At 38.2% G+C, this 14,551-nt stretch overlaps 1 protein-coding gene across 10 annotated transcripts in view; it reads right to left on the bottom strand.

The window, feature by feature from the left end:
- Positions 1 to 14,551, bottom strand: part of ANKS1B (ankyrin repeat and sterile alpha motif domain containing 1B) — a 423,694-nt gene that overhangs the window by 46,248 nt on the left and 362,895 nt on the right. For all 10 annotated transcript variants that reach the window (XM_027679966.1, XM_027679964.1, XM_027679965.1 and 7 more), the window contains 2 exons: positions 6,936 to 7,043; positions 1,366 to 1,545 (listed from right to left, as the gene is read on the bottom strand). In XM_027679966.1, the coding sequence (XP_027535767.1) occupies positions 1,366 to 1,545; positions 6,936 to 7,043 (288 nt within the window). The remainder of the gene's footprint in view (positions 1 to 1,365; positions 1,546 to 6,935; positions 7,044 to 14,551) is intronic.

A 14,551-nucleotide genomic window follows, 5' to 3' on the forward strand; every position in this document is an offset into this window, starting at 1 on the left:
AGGCCCACCCAAACAAATGCAATTTCACCTCTCTAGAAACGTTCTCTGAACAAATGGAATTCAATTTGTTTCTGTGTTCCCAGGTAATGGCAGCACCTTGTTTTCTTTGTTTATTTAATTACTTCTTGTTCATGTAATTAGCTGACAGACTGCAGCCTTTTGTTCATTATAACACAATTATTTGCATAGCTGTTTCCATTTTGAGCTTGAATTTTGGACAGAAGCTCTATTTTGGACTGTGGCAGGCAGAGCCACTGCTGGGAAGCCTCATGCAGGGCAGCATGCAGCAACCTGCTCCTTCAGGGAGTGAGATGCTCCAGGAGTTGCCCTGGCTGCCCATCTGCTTCTGACAGCAAACCAAAGCCCTATTCCCAACATGCAAATTAAGACCTGGCTGTCTTTCATCATAGGTACCACCAAAAACCAGCTGAGTTCATTCTAAAGCATTTTCACCAACAGGCTGCCCATGCATAATTTTCTGCCCCTTAGATTGGATATTAGGAAAAACTTCCTCACTGAAACGGTGGCAGGCATTGGAATGAGCTGTGCAGGGGAGTGGTGGAATCATCATCCCTGGAGGTGTTAAAAAACCATGTAGGTGTGATCCTTGGGGACATGGTTTAGTGGTGAACACGGCAGTGCCAGGTTAATGGTTGGAGTTGATGACCTTAAGGGTCATGACCTAAATAGTTCTATGATTCTAAGGTATCACTTCGGTCAAAATATACTTTAATTTAAAATTATCAGTACTCTTTCAAAGATTGGATGAAAAAAATTTAGAGGTGGAGACTATTTTAGGCTTTCTTTCATGAGCAGTTTGATTTAACATCCAGTTCAGTCTAGTGCTGTTGTGATGCTCAAATGAGTTTTTGCACCATTAAATCTTTTTTTTAAACACTCAAGATATATCTCCACATCACAGAGTTTTGCAGAATGCTGACCGTCTTCATTAATAAATGCAGCAATCACCACCCTCCAAGTCCTCTAAGTTTTTAGCAGGGAACTGATGTCAGCTTTTTTTTATCTGGGTTGCTCAGAAGTTGAGGAATCTGCACCTTACAGGAACAAGAGGCAGAGTCAATGCAGGGGGAAGACTGTATGCTCTGCTGTGCAGAAGCCACCTTCATCTCAGCCTCCAGGCACCTAAACACCCCTAAAACTCAACCTCTCATGAGAAATTATACACCAACATGCCAACTTACACTACTTGAAGTACAGAGAGCTGGAACAGACAGCTTGGAAAAATCGTCAACCTTTGTCGCTTACAATTCAAACTTCATATACGACCCACTGCTCTGGTCAGGGTTAGTTCTGTAACCAAATGCAGCAAGGTGCAGCCTTTTAACAGCATTGTTTTAGTCCTACCTGTGCCATCTGCCTCTCCAGCTTTGACCGGGGAATATCATCAAAATAGTTTTCATTTCTTCTTCTTCTTGCATCGCCCTGCATGATAATGTGGGGAACGTCCAGGGAGCCACCAGTAGTGAAAGTGCTTTGGCTAAGTGATGGAGACAACTGAGGAGGAGTGTGGTTACCGCTGGGTTCCTGGACAGAGAAATAAAATGCAGCATAAGAACAGCATATTACTGACTTCAAACCACACATTTAAAAGTGTATTTGAATGGTTCACACTAAAAAAAATAAGGAACAATTCCTGAAGTAGAGGTTACTGTGGATGAACTTTTGAGATTTGCTACCTAATGTGCTGAGCCCATGTGGAAGGAAAAATAATTCAGTATTTACACGAACTAGTGGCAAATTTCCTCTCCAAAACCTCCTTGTGTAATATATACTCCCTTCTAGGACTGCTGGAGAGATAAAACAGTGAGTTACTTCTTGTCAAGGCCCAAATAAAGTCACGATTTAGGACTAGCTATTTGTAAGATGAAATACATTCTCACTACTGAGCAGCCGCTCTGAGCAGTGAAAGTGATTTGAAAGTGATTTGAACTCCAGCAACATCTCTTGCTGGAAAAAAGAAATGCATGTCCATTTACACAGTATAGACACTTGGTTGCAATTTTTATAGGTTTTGCAGAACATCCATTTTAACTTGAAGTACCCAATATCAGACACAAGCTAAGTAACAATTCCTAGAATGCATGAAAGCATCAGAGTACAAATATTTTACTGGCCTTTTCTTGTTATCTGTGATGAACCGTAACCTTGTATCAGTCAGTGCACAAATGCCATACTGAATTGATACATAAACTCTATCTAATAAATAGGTAAACGGGTCCTCCTGATCATCCATTTTACCAGAATCTGCTACCACACCGCTCATTTGTAGTCACCATTAGTATGTTTGGAAACACTTATTCTCATGCATATCACATCACTTGTTCAAACACCAACTACAAACATCAGTGCCCAGCTCTACTGTTCAACACTCTTGGAGGTCCATCAGAAGGAGCAGAGACCTACAGCCTACCGGCCAGACAGTCTGCATCTGTGCCACCCCAGTGCGGGCAGTAAAACACTGCCATAGCAACCGAATGGGGAAACGTTCTCCTCTCATGATGTAGGTTACTGGGCTCAATTTATCTGACACAAGAGATTTCTCTGCTAGTAAGTTCTTTGGAGGCAGAACGTACCCAGGAGCATGTTTGCACAGTGCAGACTTTCTCTAAATCACCTGTTGCTGTAATACTCTATTTCAATACTGAGCAACAAGAAGGGACCTGAAAATATTAGAGGAAGCAAAAACCTGCACCAGTGTCCATGGAGGGTAAAAAGTTCTGCCTTTTTATTTAAAGAGAGAATTAAATTGGATGATTCATGCATGATTAGGTTGAAGCAAGCCCAGTTCTGAAAAGCATCAAGATACTTTACTCCATGCTGTTAAGAAACAAGATCTGGTGTAAGAAATCAGAGAGTAATAATCTCTTCCAAATGTAAAGGAAAGGGATTCAAGTCATAGTAACACCCGATGTTAACATTTGAAGTGTAGGAGTCTATGTGACATTATTCCTTGCAACCACAGTAATGGATTAGTATTTTTCATTTTGGCTGTAGTCAACCAACAAGAAAAAATATAGGGAAATATAGTTAAGCAATTTTTAATTACCTTGGATTTTTTTAAAAAATTCTCTAGCTTTCCTATGATTTGAGACAAGCACTTGACATCTCCCAGGGCAAAGAAAAGAGTGTTTTCCTCTTAGGAATAGACTTTTCCCTCCTTCACAAAAATCCACCTACATTTGGCCCAGTTACAAGCTTCTGAAAAGCTGTAGTCTGCACATGCTCAGGTTTGGTGGGGTATAATCTCTAAAACCTACCCTCTCTGGGCCTGACAAGATGGTGCACACACCTCTGCCCTGAAAATAACCTGAGTACAGGGGCACCAAACAAGATCCTCTTTACTGATTGCTACCTGCTGCTTCAGACAGGTAGGTAACCCCTCTCTGCTCTGAATCACAATTCACACACTGTTATTAGACTGATAGGGCTGTCAGTGCATCAAAGAGACAGATGACCGTGCAATGAACATGTAGATTCCAGCTCTCATCGAGCTTTCCATATTTTATCAAATTGCACATAAAGAGGAAGTTCACTCTGAGATCTATATTGGAAGATTGCTGGCAAGGCAATGCAGACAAGAAATACCAAGTCAAGAAATACAAGAATTATCATGCCTTTGCATTCTGGAACAGTATGTAATTGTATGATTTTATGCTATTTTCTCACAGTTGTCCTTCACAGCACAGATGGATCCTCAACTGTGCAGCATATTGTCATATACTCAGCACTGTGTTATCATTAGTTATTGTGTAGTCAGTATTTTATTCTCACCTCGTTTCATGGCCCCAAACCCCTTTCCTAAACTCTATTCACATCCTGCTCTGAAGATAGGATGATTAATACTGTCATATTCATGATGCTCATAACTGCTTTACAAATGTCAATCAATTAATTTTCACCATGCCCCGTGACTTCTGGCATTTTATAATCACCACTTTAGTGTGGGTGACGTGAGATACACAAAGTTTAAAAAGTATCAGTCACCTTGGATGACCAATTAGAATGCTTATTCCTGATTTTCCAAGTGCTTGTATTCCAAAATACGCTGCTTTGTTGATGTAATTTGTAGCACTGTGTGCTCAGCACTAGCATAAACCAGACTTCAGACTCCAGTCAAATATGCAGAATGTTGGTAACATACAATTAGTGACTGTTTATGAGGCAATTAACTAAATAACTTACCAAGCATTATCCAAGGCTTTTGTGGCAAAAGCAGGTGTAAATCTGTATTTTCATAGGTACAGCTATTCCTTTAATCATGAGCCTCTCTCCCATTCTTCCTTCATTCCTCATCCTCACTCCATATCCACTTTCTCATCTCCTTAACAAACCTGTAGACCAGGCATGGACACCCTTGCAGGTGCTACCACGGCCTCAGTACCATGCGACTGTTAGTCACCAGGTATTCATATCATGTTTCTACTTGGCTGTGAATGAAAGGATATATGACCTGAAGGGATGTCTGATCATATATTTCACTTCCAAAATCTGTTTCATCCCCACCTGTCAGTCCTGCCAGTCATATAAACCTGGAAACACAAAGGTCAGGGCTGGAAGGGAGCTTAAGAGATCCTTCCTCAAGCTGCCTGGGAATACCTCATGTCCCACAGATGTTTGTCTAACCAGTTCCCAAAAACTGGAATTCTCTCTAGTGAATTAATTCTTGTGTTATACTATCTTACTACTAGTTATAGTTAGTTAGTTATATTACTTAGTTATAGTACTACTTATAGTAGTACTATGCTACTACTACAATAGTAGTTATACTACTATTGTAACACTTTTCCAAATTTTCTGCCTAAATTGATGGTCCTTCAGTTTAAATTCCAGCCTCCAGTGCTGACTGGGTGCAGACAGGCTTCCATGAATAATATGGAAACTGCTTCTGTAATTAAAGATTATCATGCACTCAAAAGAAGGACAACAAGATTACATAGGTAAACCGAGATCCAGCAATTACTATACTTCTGAATATATAACTTTGAATCAAAATAACTTTTCCTTAGTACACAATTATTGTGGGAATAACATATTTTGTAGATATTCTTAATGCTTTTTTGCTTTTCCTCAATATTTAACCTTTTCCTTTGAAATATTTTAAAATCTAATACAAAAACAGCCAAAAAATGAAGCATTAGCATTGCTTAAGTTGAGCTTGGGACCTTAAAAGTAGACTCTTTAAATAACAAACTACCTTTCTGACTGATCTAGAGCAGCCTGATCTAGTGGAAGGTGTCTCTGGCCATGGTAAAGAGGGTTGAAACCACATGATCTTTAAGATCCCTTCCAATCCAAACCATTCTATGATTCTAAATAAATCAATCTTCTAGCAGCAGCAGACAGTTTATTTAAATCAGTTTTCGAGCTACAAATTATTGCAGACTACAAACTAAACACTGTGTCTTTCTTTTGTGTAAAATGGCATAGAAGCAGTTGATGGGAAAAAACCCTTTATTCCAAATGCATGTCCTCCTCTTTAGGATTCTCTGTGAAGTCTCTAGTACCAAGAGGTGATAAATGACATTTAGCACTGGCCCGCATCAGTAGCTCTAGCTGTGGCACAGCAGATACTTTTTATCACTTCGACTACAGATGGAGGACATTCAGTTTTCTCTTCAGAATTAACTGAGAATATATAGTCCTGACCAAGAATGTGGGCTGTGGAAACTTTCCCACCCGCTGAAGAGGAATAGATTTTCCAGTTCAGAATACTGAAGGCATTGAGAAAAAAGTGTGCCTTTCGATATATTTCTCTTTCCTTGGAGTGTTTTAACACCTGTAATGTATCAGGAATCATTCACATAATACATAAAAAATAAAGTACAAGGAAAACATTTACATGTATGTGCAATGTGCCTTAAAGCACATTATAGACTTGTCAGACCTTTGTCAATATGGCATTAGGAATAGGTTGAATTAAGGGGCGGGATCTAAAATGCCTGTATGGGGCATCTGAGAATAAGCAGGGTGAAAATTGGCTGGTCAAAGAAATTTTAAATGCACTTGAAAATAAGCCCTCATTCTGTCTTTCTGTATTTTTCTTTATACCAGAAAATTTAACTTGGGAGCACTGACAGTCTCTGACATTTTTAAATTTAATCCTAAAAGAGATTTCAGTCAGAAATGCAGCCTCATAAAAGTAATCAGATCCAATCAAATGCAAAAGGTGTGACCTAAAATATCAAAATAAAAAGTGTTACTATGAACTCCCTTGGAGAGAATGCAGTAGGAATTGGTCATCAGACCACAACTTGATAAGAGTAGCAGACAGCAAGTAAGCAAAGGCATTGGATTGGAGAAACTGAGTGAAGGTGGTGTAATGAGAGGAGATTAAATGTGGTCAAGTGTGGAAAAACCCCAGACACATTGCAACGACATTTCTGAAAGAGGGAATACAAATGAAAATTAAAAACATGATGAAACTTCTGCTATACAGAAACATCTTAATGGCATTTATATCAACAATTTCAAGAGGTTCTCCTTAAAGACAGACTAAAGCATAGGTCTGAAAAGCCTTCAAAAACATAAAAGGAAAATGGTAACTCTCCTTCAGCAGTATTGATCGGCTGGGCTGGGCAGGGATTCCTGTGGGCAAATGTAGATGTGCAGCTTGTACACACCTGGTTCTGAGCTAGTTTCCTGAGCAAAGATAAGCTGGTACTTCTAAGGTACTATTTATCCTAAGGCAGACATCTGAAACAGGTCAGATGAATCACCCTGTAAAAATGTCAGTTTATCTCTGCTGGCTATATGGAGAGATGTGACTGAGCAGGTCAGCCTAAGATGTCCGTACTGTACACCTCTGAAGTGAGGTAAATTGAACCCCACTAAAAGCAGCCATTGTTTTCATGTGAATGTTATGAAATGATTACTGACTTGTTGAGAAATGCAAACAAATTTTCATGGGGACCTACCCTGAGGGTTATTGACCGAGGTGGTTTCTGAGGAGGATCTTCGTGAAGCCTGTCTCCCAAAGATGCCAGAACGCGCTTCCGGTGGCCAATCAAACTAATTTTTAAGACCTGAAATAATATCAAAAATATCTCATTAAAAAAACACATGGCAATCATTAAATGAAGATCCATTCAGAGTGAAGCCATTTTCTCTTTAAACCTTTTAACGAGTCAGTCCTCTAGACAGGCTGAGCAGACAGAGAGTGCGAGGCAAACAATCAGCAGAGAAAATGAGAGGTGAGATCAAACAGAGAAAAACTCTGTAAAATGAAAGAAGAAACTAGAGCAGGTGCAGATGTGGAAAACTGAAAAAAACAGACTGAAAAATGAGTAAAGAGGAAACAAAAATGAAATGAAGAGAAGGTAGCAGAGTAGGAAGGAAAAAAAGGAAAGGGGACGAGGAGACTGGAGAAGGAAATGTAGAAGTGCAGGCAAACAGTGAGTGATGAGGATTAAAGTGATTCATTGGATGGATGAGGAAGAGAGAAAGGAATGCTTAGAGGGGGACAGAAGGGAAAAAAGAAATCATACAATGGATAAATGTTATCACTTCTAAATCTATTCATTATGCCTTTCACAGGTAATCTCTGAACATCACATACAGTTTGCATTATGGTGGAGAATCATCCTTGTGTAAGAAACACAGGATGGACAAACTTTGTCCTGAAGTTCTATTACTTTTATCAGACCCAATGAAAAAAACATGTTGCACACAAACATGTCCATCAGTGGATACGTTCAAATATCTCGTGCTTGTCCAAACTCCAAGAATGCTGCCAAAAAAGTTGTTCCAAATTTTCTGCAACTATTCCCCATTTGTATTTCTCTGTGTCCCTGCCACATACAAAACCATCACCGCTCTCAGGAAAACAGGGAAAAGAGCAGCAGTGAGTTGGAAACTTTACACATTAGTGGGGAAAAAAAAATCATATTTCAATGCTATTCTGTAATGGCTACAATGGCTGTAGTGTAAAGAGTGTAAAGCAGCCCTAATTGTAGCAGCAAGCCTCTGCTCTGCAAACAGAAGTGTCCTTATGTAACTTCCAGACTGTATATGTGGTTTTATACACCAGAGCTGCCTCCATTCCCTCTCAGAAAACAGTACTTCCCACTATATTTAGGACCACTGTGTGTCAACATTCTTCAGTTGAGAGGAAGTTCTTGCTCAACCTAGAAAAAGTAATAGTCCCAAAAAAAACCCTGAAAATGCTGTATCTTAAGTGAACAACTACCTCAGCTTAAGCACTAGCACTAAGAGCTACCATTCACAAGAACAAACAAAACCCAAATCCCAGCAACTCGCCTACTACATCTCTTAGATCCAGTATCTCACAACACACTGTCATTTTATTCTGGTATCCATCCCTATGCATCCATTATCCTGCCTATCCATGGGCACGTGAATTTGCCCATATTTCCTTTTTCAGAGGTCTTTGTGCTGTTTGGTACTGTTAAACACCAGTAACATCTTGTTTACCCACATCTACAAAGTGATGAGCTATGACATGAAGAAGATGGAGGCCTTCCTCCGAGAGGTAGCTTACGGGGGTGTTGCAGACCCTGCAGCTCAGCAGCAGACCCAAGCTGCAGAGTCCCACAAACCGCCCTGCTTTGTGATACTCTTTCAGACTAAATCTAGAGAAGCACGAGTGAAGCTGAGATAATGCAGCACACACAGAAATGCCTGAGGCATGCAGGAGACTTAGTTATATATTCAGTTTACATTGAGTGTTAAACAGAAGGGTGCACAGTTTATCTCTGTATTTAACCATATGAAACACGTGCATGAACTACAGCTGCTTTAAGCATTACTCAAGTAATGCACTTCAGTGAACTTGCTTCTTTCATAATGCTTCCCCATCAACGAGATCATTTATCCAGAGATTTTTAAGCCAAGCTACAGTTCTTGGGTTGTTTCAAGGTCCTCAGCATTCTGACTGTCTTATTAGCTACATCAAACCACACAAAGCAATTCTCTTTGACTTCACAGAGCTGTTGAACAACAGGAGAGAAAAGGACATGAGTCATGAGAGACTACACGCATAAGAGATCAGCAGACGGGTCTAAATGGCTAAATTATTTCAAAAACCGTGCTAAATTTGAAAGTAAACCAGATCTTTAAACACCATATGCACTGCTAAGCTTACTCCACCTTTTGTTTTTCCAATATAATGGTGGCCACCCCAAATCAGAAGTGAGAGGGATTTAATGATGCAACCTACAGAAACATATGGTCCTCAGTCAACAGGCAGCTGGATCACAGTCTCATCTGGAGCACACAATCCACTAACTGAAGACAGCTGTATTCTTCTGGAAATTACTCCCTCGCAATTTTCTTACTTGGAAAACCTGTTACTCAGCTTACAAATGTAAAATACTGTTTTGTGAAACACTTCTATATTTGAGTTATAGGAGTTTAACAAACATCCTAAAACTCTGGAAACTTGTTCTGTGATGGATTATCCTTGACAGTATTTATCAAAAATGTCCAATATCACAAATTTAGGTCAACAGCGTGGAATGGTACAGCTGCCTAAAGCAATACCTTAGAAATATGCTAATGTTGTGTTTTAGGTAACCATTAAAAGTCATGCACTTACATAGCCCATAAGTTAGCTTCCCATGAATAATTTGTATATACCAGGTAACACTGAACACAGTAACACTGAATAGGGACAATCAAACCAATGCACCTAAGAGCTATGCAGTGAAGCATTTTGTCAAATGGATTGTAGGCTACTTAGTATACAACAAAGAAATGAGTTTTGCAGTGCTGCTGTAGGAATCAGCAACATGGCATGAAACTGTTCAGAGTAGCTTAAGGCCATCCACAGCCTGTTCTTTCCTTACTGGGACAAAAGAAAAAAAAAAAAGCATGTACATGACATACTTCTTTCCACACTGACAGCAGGATACCTGAGACAAAAATGATACAACCTAATCTCATATATTTGATTCTATTTGATGCTGTAATACAATTAAAGGAGAACGGGGCAAGTCATTTGTCCAGAGAACTGATAAATGCACACAAATTTAATCTTATTTTTACCTCCATACTCTGCAACGATTAGCATACAAAATGAAATTCCACTAGGAAATCTAAGAAATCCACAAATACAACCAATGTAACACTTTGCATTTAGATTTCTGGCTTAGTTGACAGATGTTTAAAAAACACACGTAGCCCAATAACTCCCTGATGACTGTGTATGTGCAGATGCTGGAATTAACAAGTTATTCAATCTAAAAATAAGTATTATTTCTGCAACATTCTTCTGCCTGATCTTTTCTTCTAATTAAATAATAATATCCAATATCCAATACTATATTTTTATAATTATTCTACCTTTTTTAAAGAGTATTATAAAGATTACAGAAATTCAGGACAACAATTCCTTTTCTTTTGGAAGAATCTGAAACGTTACTGTACGGGCTAAAATTAGTACTATAATAGCACAAGTGGTCTGGACTACATGTGTAACAGCAATTGAATGCTAGGAACACACTATTAAGCGCTACTGAACACAGAGCCACAAACTGCAAAACTAGAGAGTGATAAGAACAGTACTAGTGATTCTCTGGTAGCAGCATCAGACACTTCAAAATTTGAGAAAAAAATGGTAAATGCAAGCCAACAAAGTGGGATCTTCCTATTTCTACAAGTAAATGGCCCAAAACCCTAGCTAAATTAATTTTTCTTAACCATTTTACTGCTGGTCATATTGGAATAAACTCCAAGGTATCTGGAATTGCAAGTGGAGGATACATTTACTACCTCTTTCCTGCCACAGTGCTGCCCCACAGGGCTAATCCTAAAACATGGCAGTGCCCAGAATACCCACAAAGTGAGCCCACACCAACCAGTACAACTCACCTGATCATCATGACTGATTTAACCAAAAACTTGCTGTATAAATTCTCAGCATCAACAACTGTTCCAAACTCTACAAATCCTACCCACAGAACTGCTAGAACACTAATGCAGTGTTAACAGTTAAAACAAACACACAAACAAAGACCATGAAACAATCAAAAAAGGCGAAAAAACCCTATATCCCACATACTTTCCAAGATTACATGATGTAATGATCAGCATATTTTGAAAATTAAATATATCCGAGTCAGTTGTGATACTTACACTGAAAGAGGAAACGTTTAGATTAGATATTAAGAAAAAATTCTTTACTGTGAGGGTGATGAGGCACTGGAACAGGTTGCCCAGAAAAGTTGTGGATGACCCATTTCTGCAAGTCTTCAAGACTGGGTTGGGTGGGGCTTCATGCAACCTGGCCTCGTGGATGGTGTCCACTGGCAGGGGAGTTGGAACTAGATAATCTTTAAGGTACCTTCCAACACAAACCACTCTATGATTCTATGATATTGAATGCCCAGTGGTTTACCAATACCAGACATAGCCAAATCCAGTGAAACCATGTTAAATTTCTATTGCATTTTTCACATAGGGATACTCTTTCTCATCACATGGGAACTGAGAAGCTCCAAAGCATCCTGAAGGTCAGAGGCTTGCTGCAACTTCTCTGGTGTCCACAACTTCAGGGGAAGTAATTGTTTATTACGCCTATGAAGAGACTTTTAAGAGACTTATGCATATAATAATTATTTCATATCATAAGGATAAGAAATATGCATAATACTACTCTGAAATTAATTACTCAATGGGAAACAATGTCAGTTTTCTTGGTGACAGCATTTCACAAAAGCAGATGGCTGTCTCATAATTCTCATTTCTATACATTATCACGAGGAACTGATGTTTATTTGGTCACCCACCACTTAAATAAATAAATAATTTAGATGTAGATTTCCATTTAAGGGTACTGAGAAAGCAAAGGCCAAGAGTCTTCTCCAAGTAAAGTGGTGTTACAATGTTGCTCAGCCATTGCCATCCCAGGTCAGACTGAGGGAAGTAAGAATTCATTATTTTTTGCAGAAGTTCTCAAGACAGACTTTGGCACTACCAAGCCATTTTTGTCATTAAAGTGTTTTCCAAATTTTCATTAGTTTAACAATTGGCTGGGCTGACTGAAAATATCAGGTGTTAGTACTTTTAGCTCCAATAAAGATAAAAAAATTAACTGTAATTTTTTGCTTGTAATCAATAACCATTAATATTTCAGTGGAAAAATATCAATTTAATACTTCATTAATAAAAATAAGTAAAATGCAATGAAACAAGACCTGGCCAAAACTGAGAGCTGGTCACTTTGCCTCCTGAGGATGTGTCTCAGGCTGCATACTGAACTGGTTTTTAAAAACAATTTTTTAATTAAGAGGAAGTTAAATCCACAGACTTTCAAAAACTAAATCACAGTTGGATCATTTTACAAGCCTCAGATGTAATGACAAATGTTACATATGTGCATTTTTTATCACACTAGGCTCCAAACCCCATGAATCAGAAATCCTAAACATCTATTATACATACAAACACCAAGATTGTTACAATAATGATTACCCTATTCTAAGAGACAAGTCTAAAAATATTGTTTATGTGAAAAATGGCAAGCTCTGAGCAGATCTGTACATTAAGTAAAAACACTCCTTCTGTTTTCACAGGCATTAAATAGAAAAAATATTGGACAGTTTGAAAGGTGGAATACATTCCCAAGATTGAGTCCTAAAGGATAGACTTTTCCCTCCACTGGGGACTTCCATTTCCATTTGTGTGTTGACAGGTCCAGTTACTGGTTTAGATCAGATTTGGAGAAGGTGTGGTCACAGAGACCTGCAGTATTATTACTCCTTGAGGTCTTCAATGTTAATCATATAGCACCACGAGAGAGCAATTGCAATACCAATATGTTATCCCACAATATTTTGCAGGACTACTTACACAGAAGATGAATTATAATTAAAGTTACTAGTACTACAACACATTTTGTAATGAGCTAATTATTTATTTATCTATTTTTAATAGGCAATTATCAGCAAAGGACATTAATCTGTACACAAGCATGAAATACACTTTGTACAATGAGAACTAAAAGATAAAACACAAATCTACATAGAAAATTTTAACACCTCTAAAATGGATCCTTTTTTCTGATTTTGATTCAATTTCATCACAGACTTAATTCCAAGCAAAAGGAAAAAAAACCCAAACATTTAAGTGCATTTAATGAACGGGACATTTGCCTACTAAATAAATAGTTGGTGTTTTTTTTTTATGCTTTCTAATAACATACAGTAATGAGTGTTTTCATAATATAAGAAAAAGTAAACAGCCATTCAGTGCTTAGAGTAAAAATGCAAATTACTCTAGCTCACAGTTATAACCAATGTTGTCATGAAAAAGTGAGCTCTGTAATATGGGAATAGTATCAGTTAATTATAAAGATATTAATATATTACAATTGAAAGTAAATTGTTTGCCTCTATATCATACAATTATATAGTCTGACAAAAATTGCAGTAAAAATAGTGAAAAACCTAAGATGGTGTTAATTCTTTCCAATACTAGAATTTAACGAAAGTCCCTCTATGTTTTTTTTTTTTATTTTAAATCATCAACATCTTTTAGATACACAATGACTGCAGAAAAACTGTCTTCAACATACAGAAAGAAAAGCCAAAAACTGGACAGAAGCACCTGGATCAGTGATCAGAACAAATGTTGTTAAGAAATGCTATTCAGAACACACCTATTTTCCTAGTATATTTGCAAGTTACCAAATGTATGCACAAAGACCTAATTACTTTTGCATTACAGTTCTTCAGTTTAGTAAAACTCTGTTTCTGTGTTCTAAAACATTTACATTAAAAGCATCAATTCCACTCTTGAATATCTAGTTCAAGCCACATCTATGCACAGAGGCTACCTATAGCTTCATTCAGGCTGTGCTATCTCAGAATCACAGAATCACAGAAATCATTTAACTTGGAAAAGACCCTTAAGATCACTGAGTCCAACCATAAAACTAAAACTAGATCATGTCCCTAAATGCCACATCTACACATCTTTTAAATACCTCCAGGAATAGTGACTCCATCACTTCCCTGGGCTGCCTATTCCAATGCTTGACAACCCCTTTGGTGAAGAAATTTTTCCTAATATCCAAACTAAACCTCCCCTAGCACAACTTGAGGTCATTTCCTCTCATCCTGTCATGTGTAACTTGGGAGAAGAGATCAACCCTCACCTGGCTACAACCTCCTTTCAGGTAGTTGTAGAGAGTGAAGAGGTCTCCCCTGAGCCTCCTCTACTTCAGCATAAAAAACCCTAACTCCCTCAGGTTCTCCTCATCAGACTTGTGCTCCAGAACCTTCACCAGGTTTGTGCCCTTCTCTGGACATGCTCCAGCATGCTATGGAGCAGTTCATACAGGACATCACATACAACAATCCAAAAGCCACTTATTCCCAATAGCAGTATATGTTTCAGAGTTATAAACCTGATAATGCATTATTTTTCTATTGCTAACATGAATATTTACCCACTTTTTAAGAGGAAGAGTTGTAAAAGTATCATAACGACAAAAACGTGGAAAGTGTTTGTAGACTTTGATAAAGGAACCATCACTGGTAATGTCATGTCAATAATCTACCAGTATGAACTG

This window comes from Neopelma chrysocephalum, unplaced genomic scaffold (assembly GCF_003984885.1).
Source record: "Neopelma chrysocephalum unplaced genomic scaffold, ASM398488v2 Primary Assembly neopelma1_59, whole genome shotgun sequence".
NCBI classification, from domain to species: domain Eukaryota; kingdom Metazoa; phylum Chordata; class Aves; order Passeriformes; family Pipridae; genus Neopelma; species Neopelma chrysocephalum.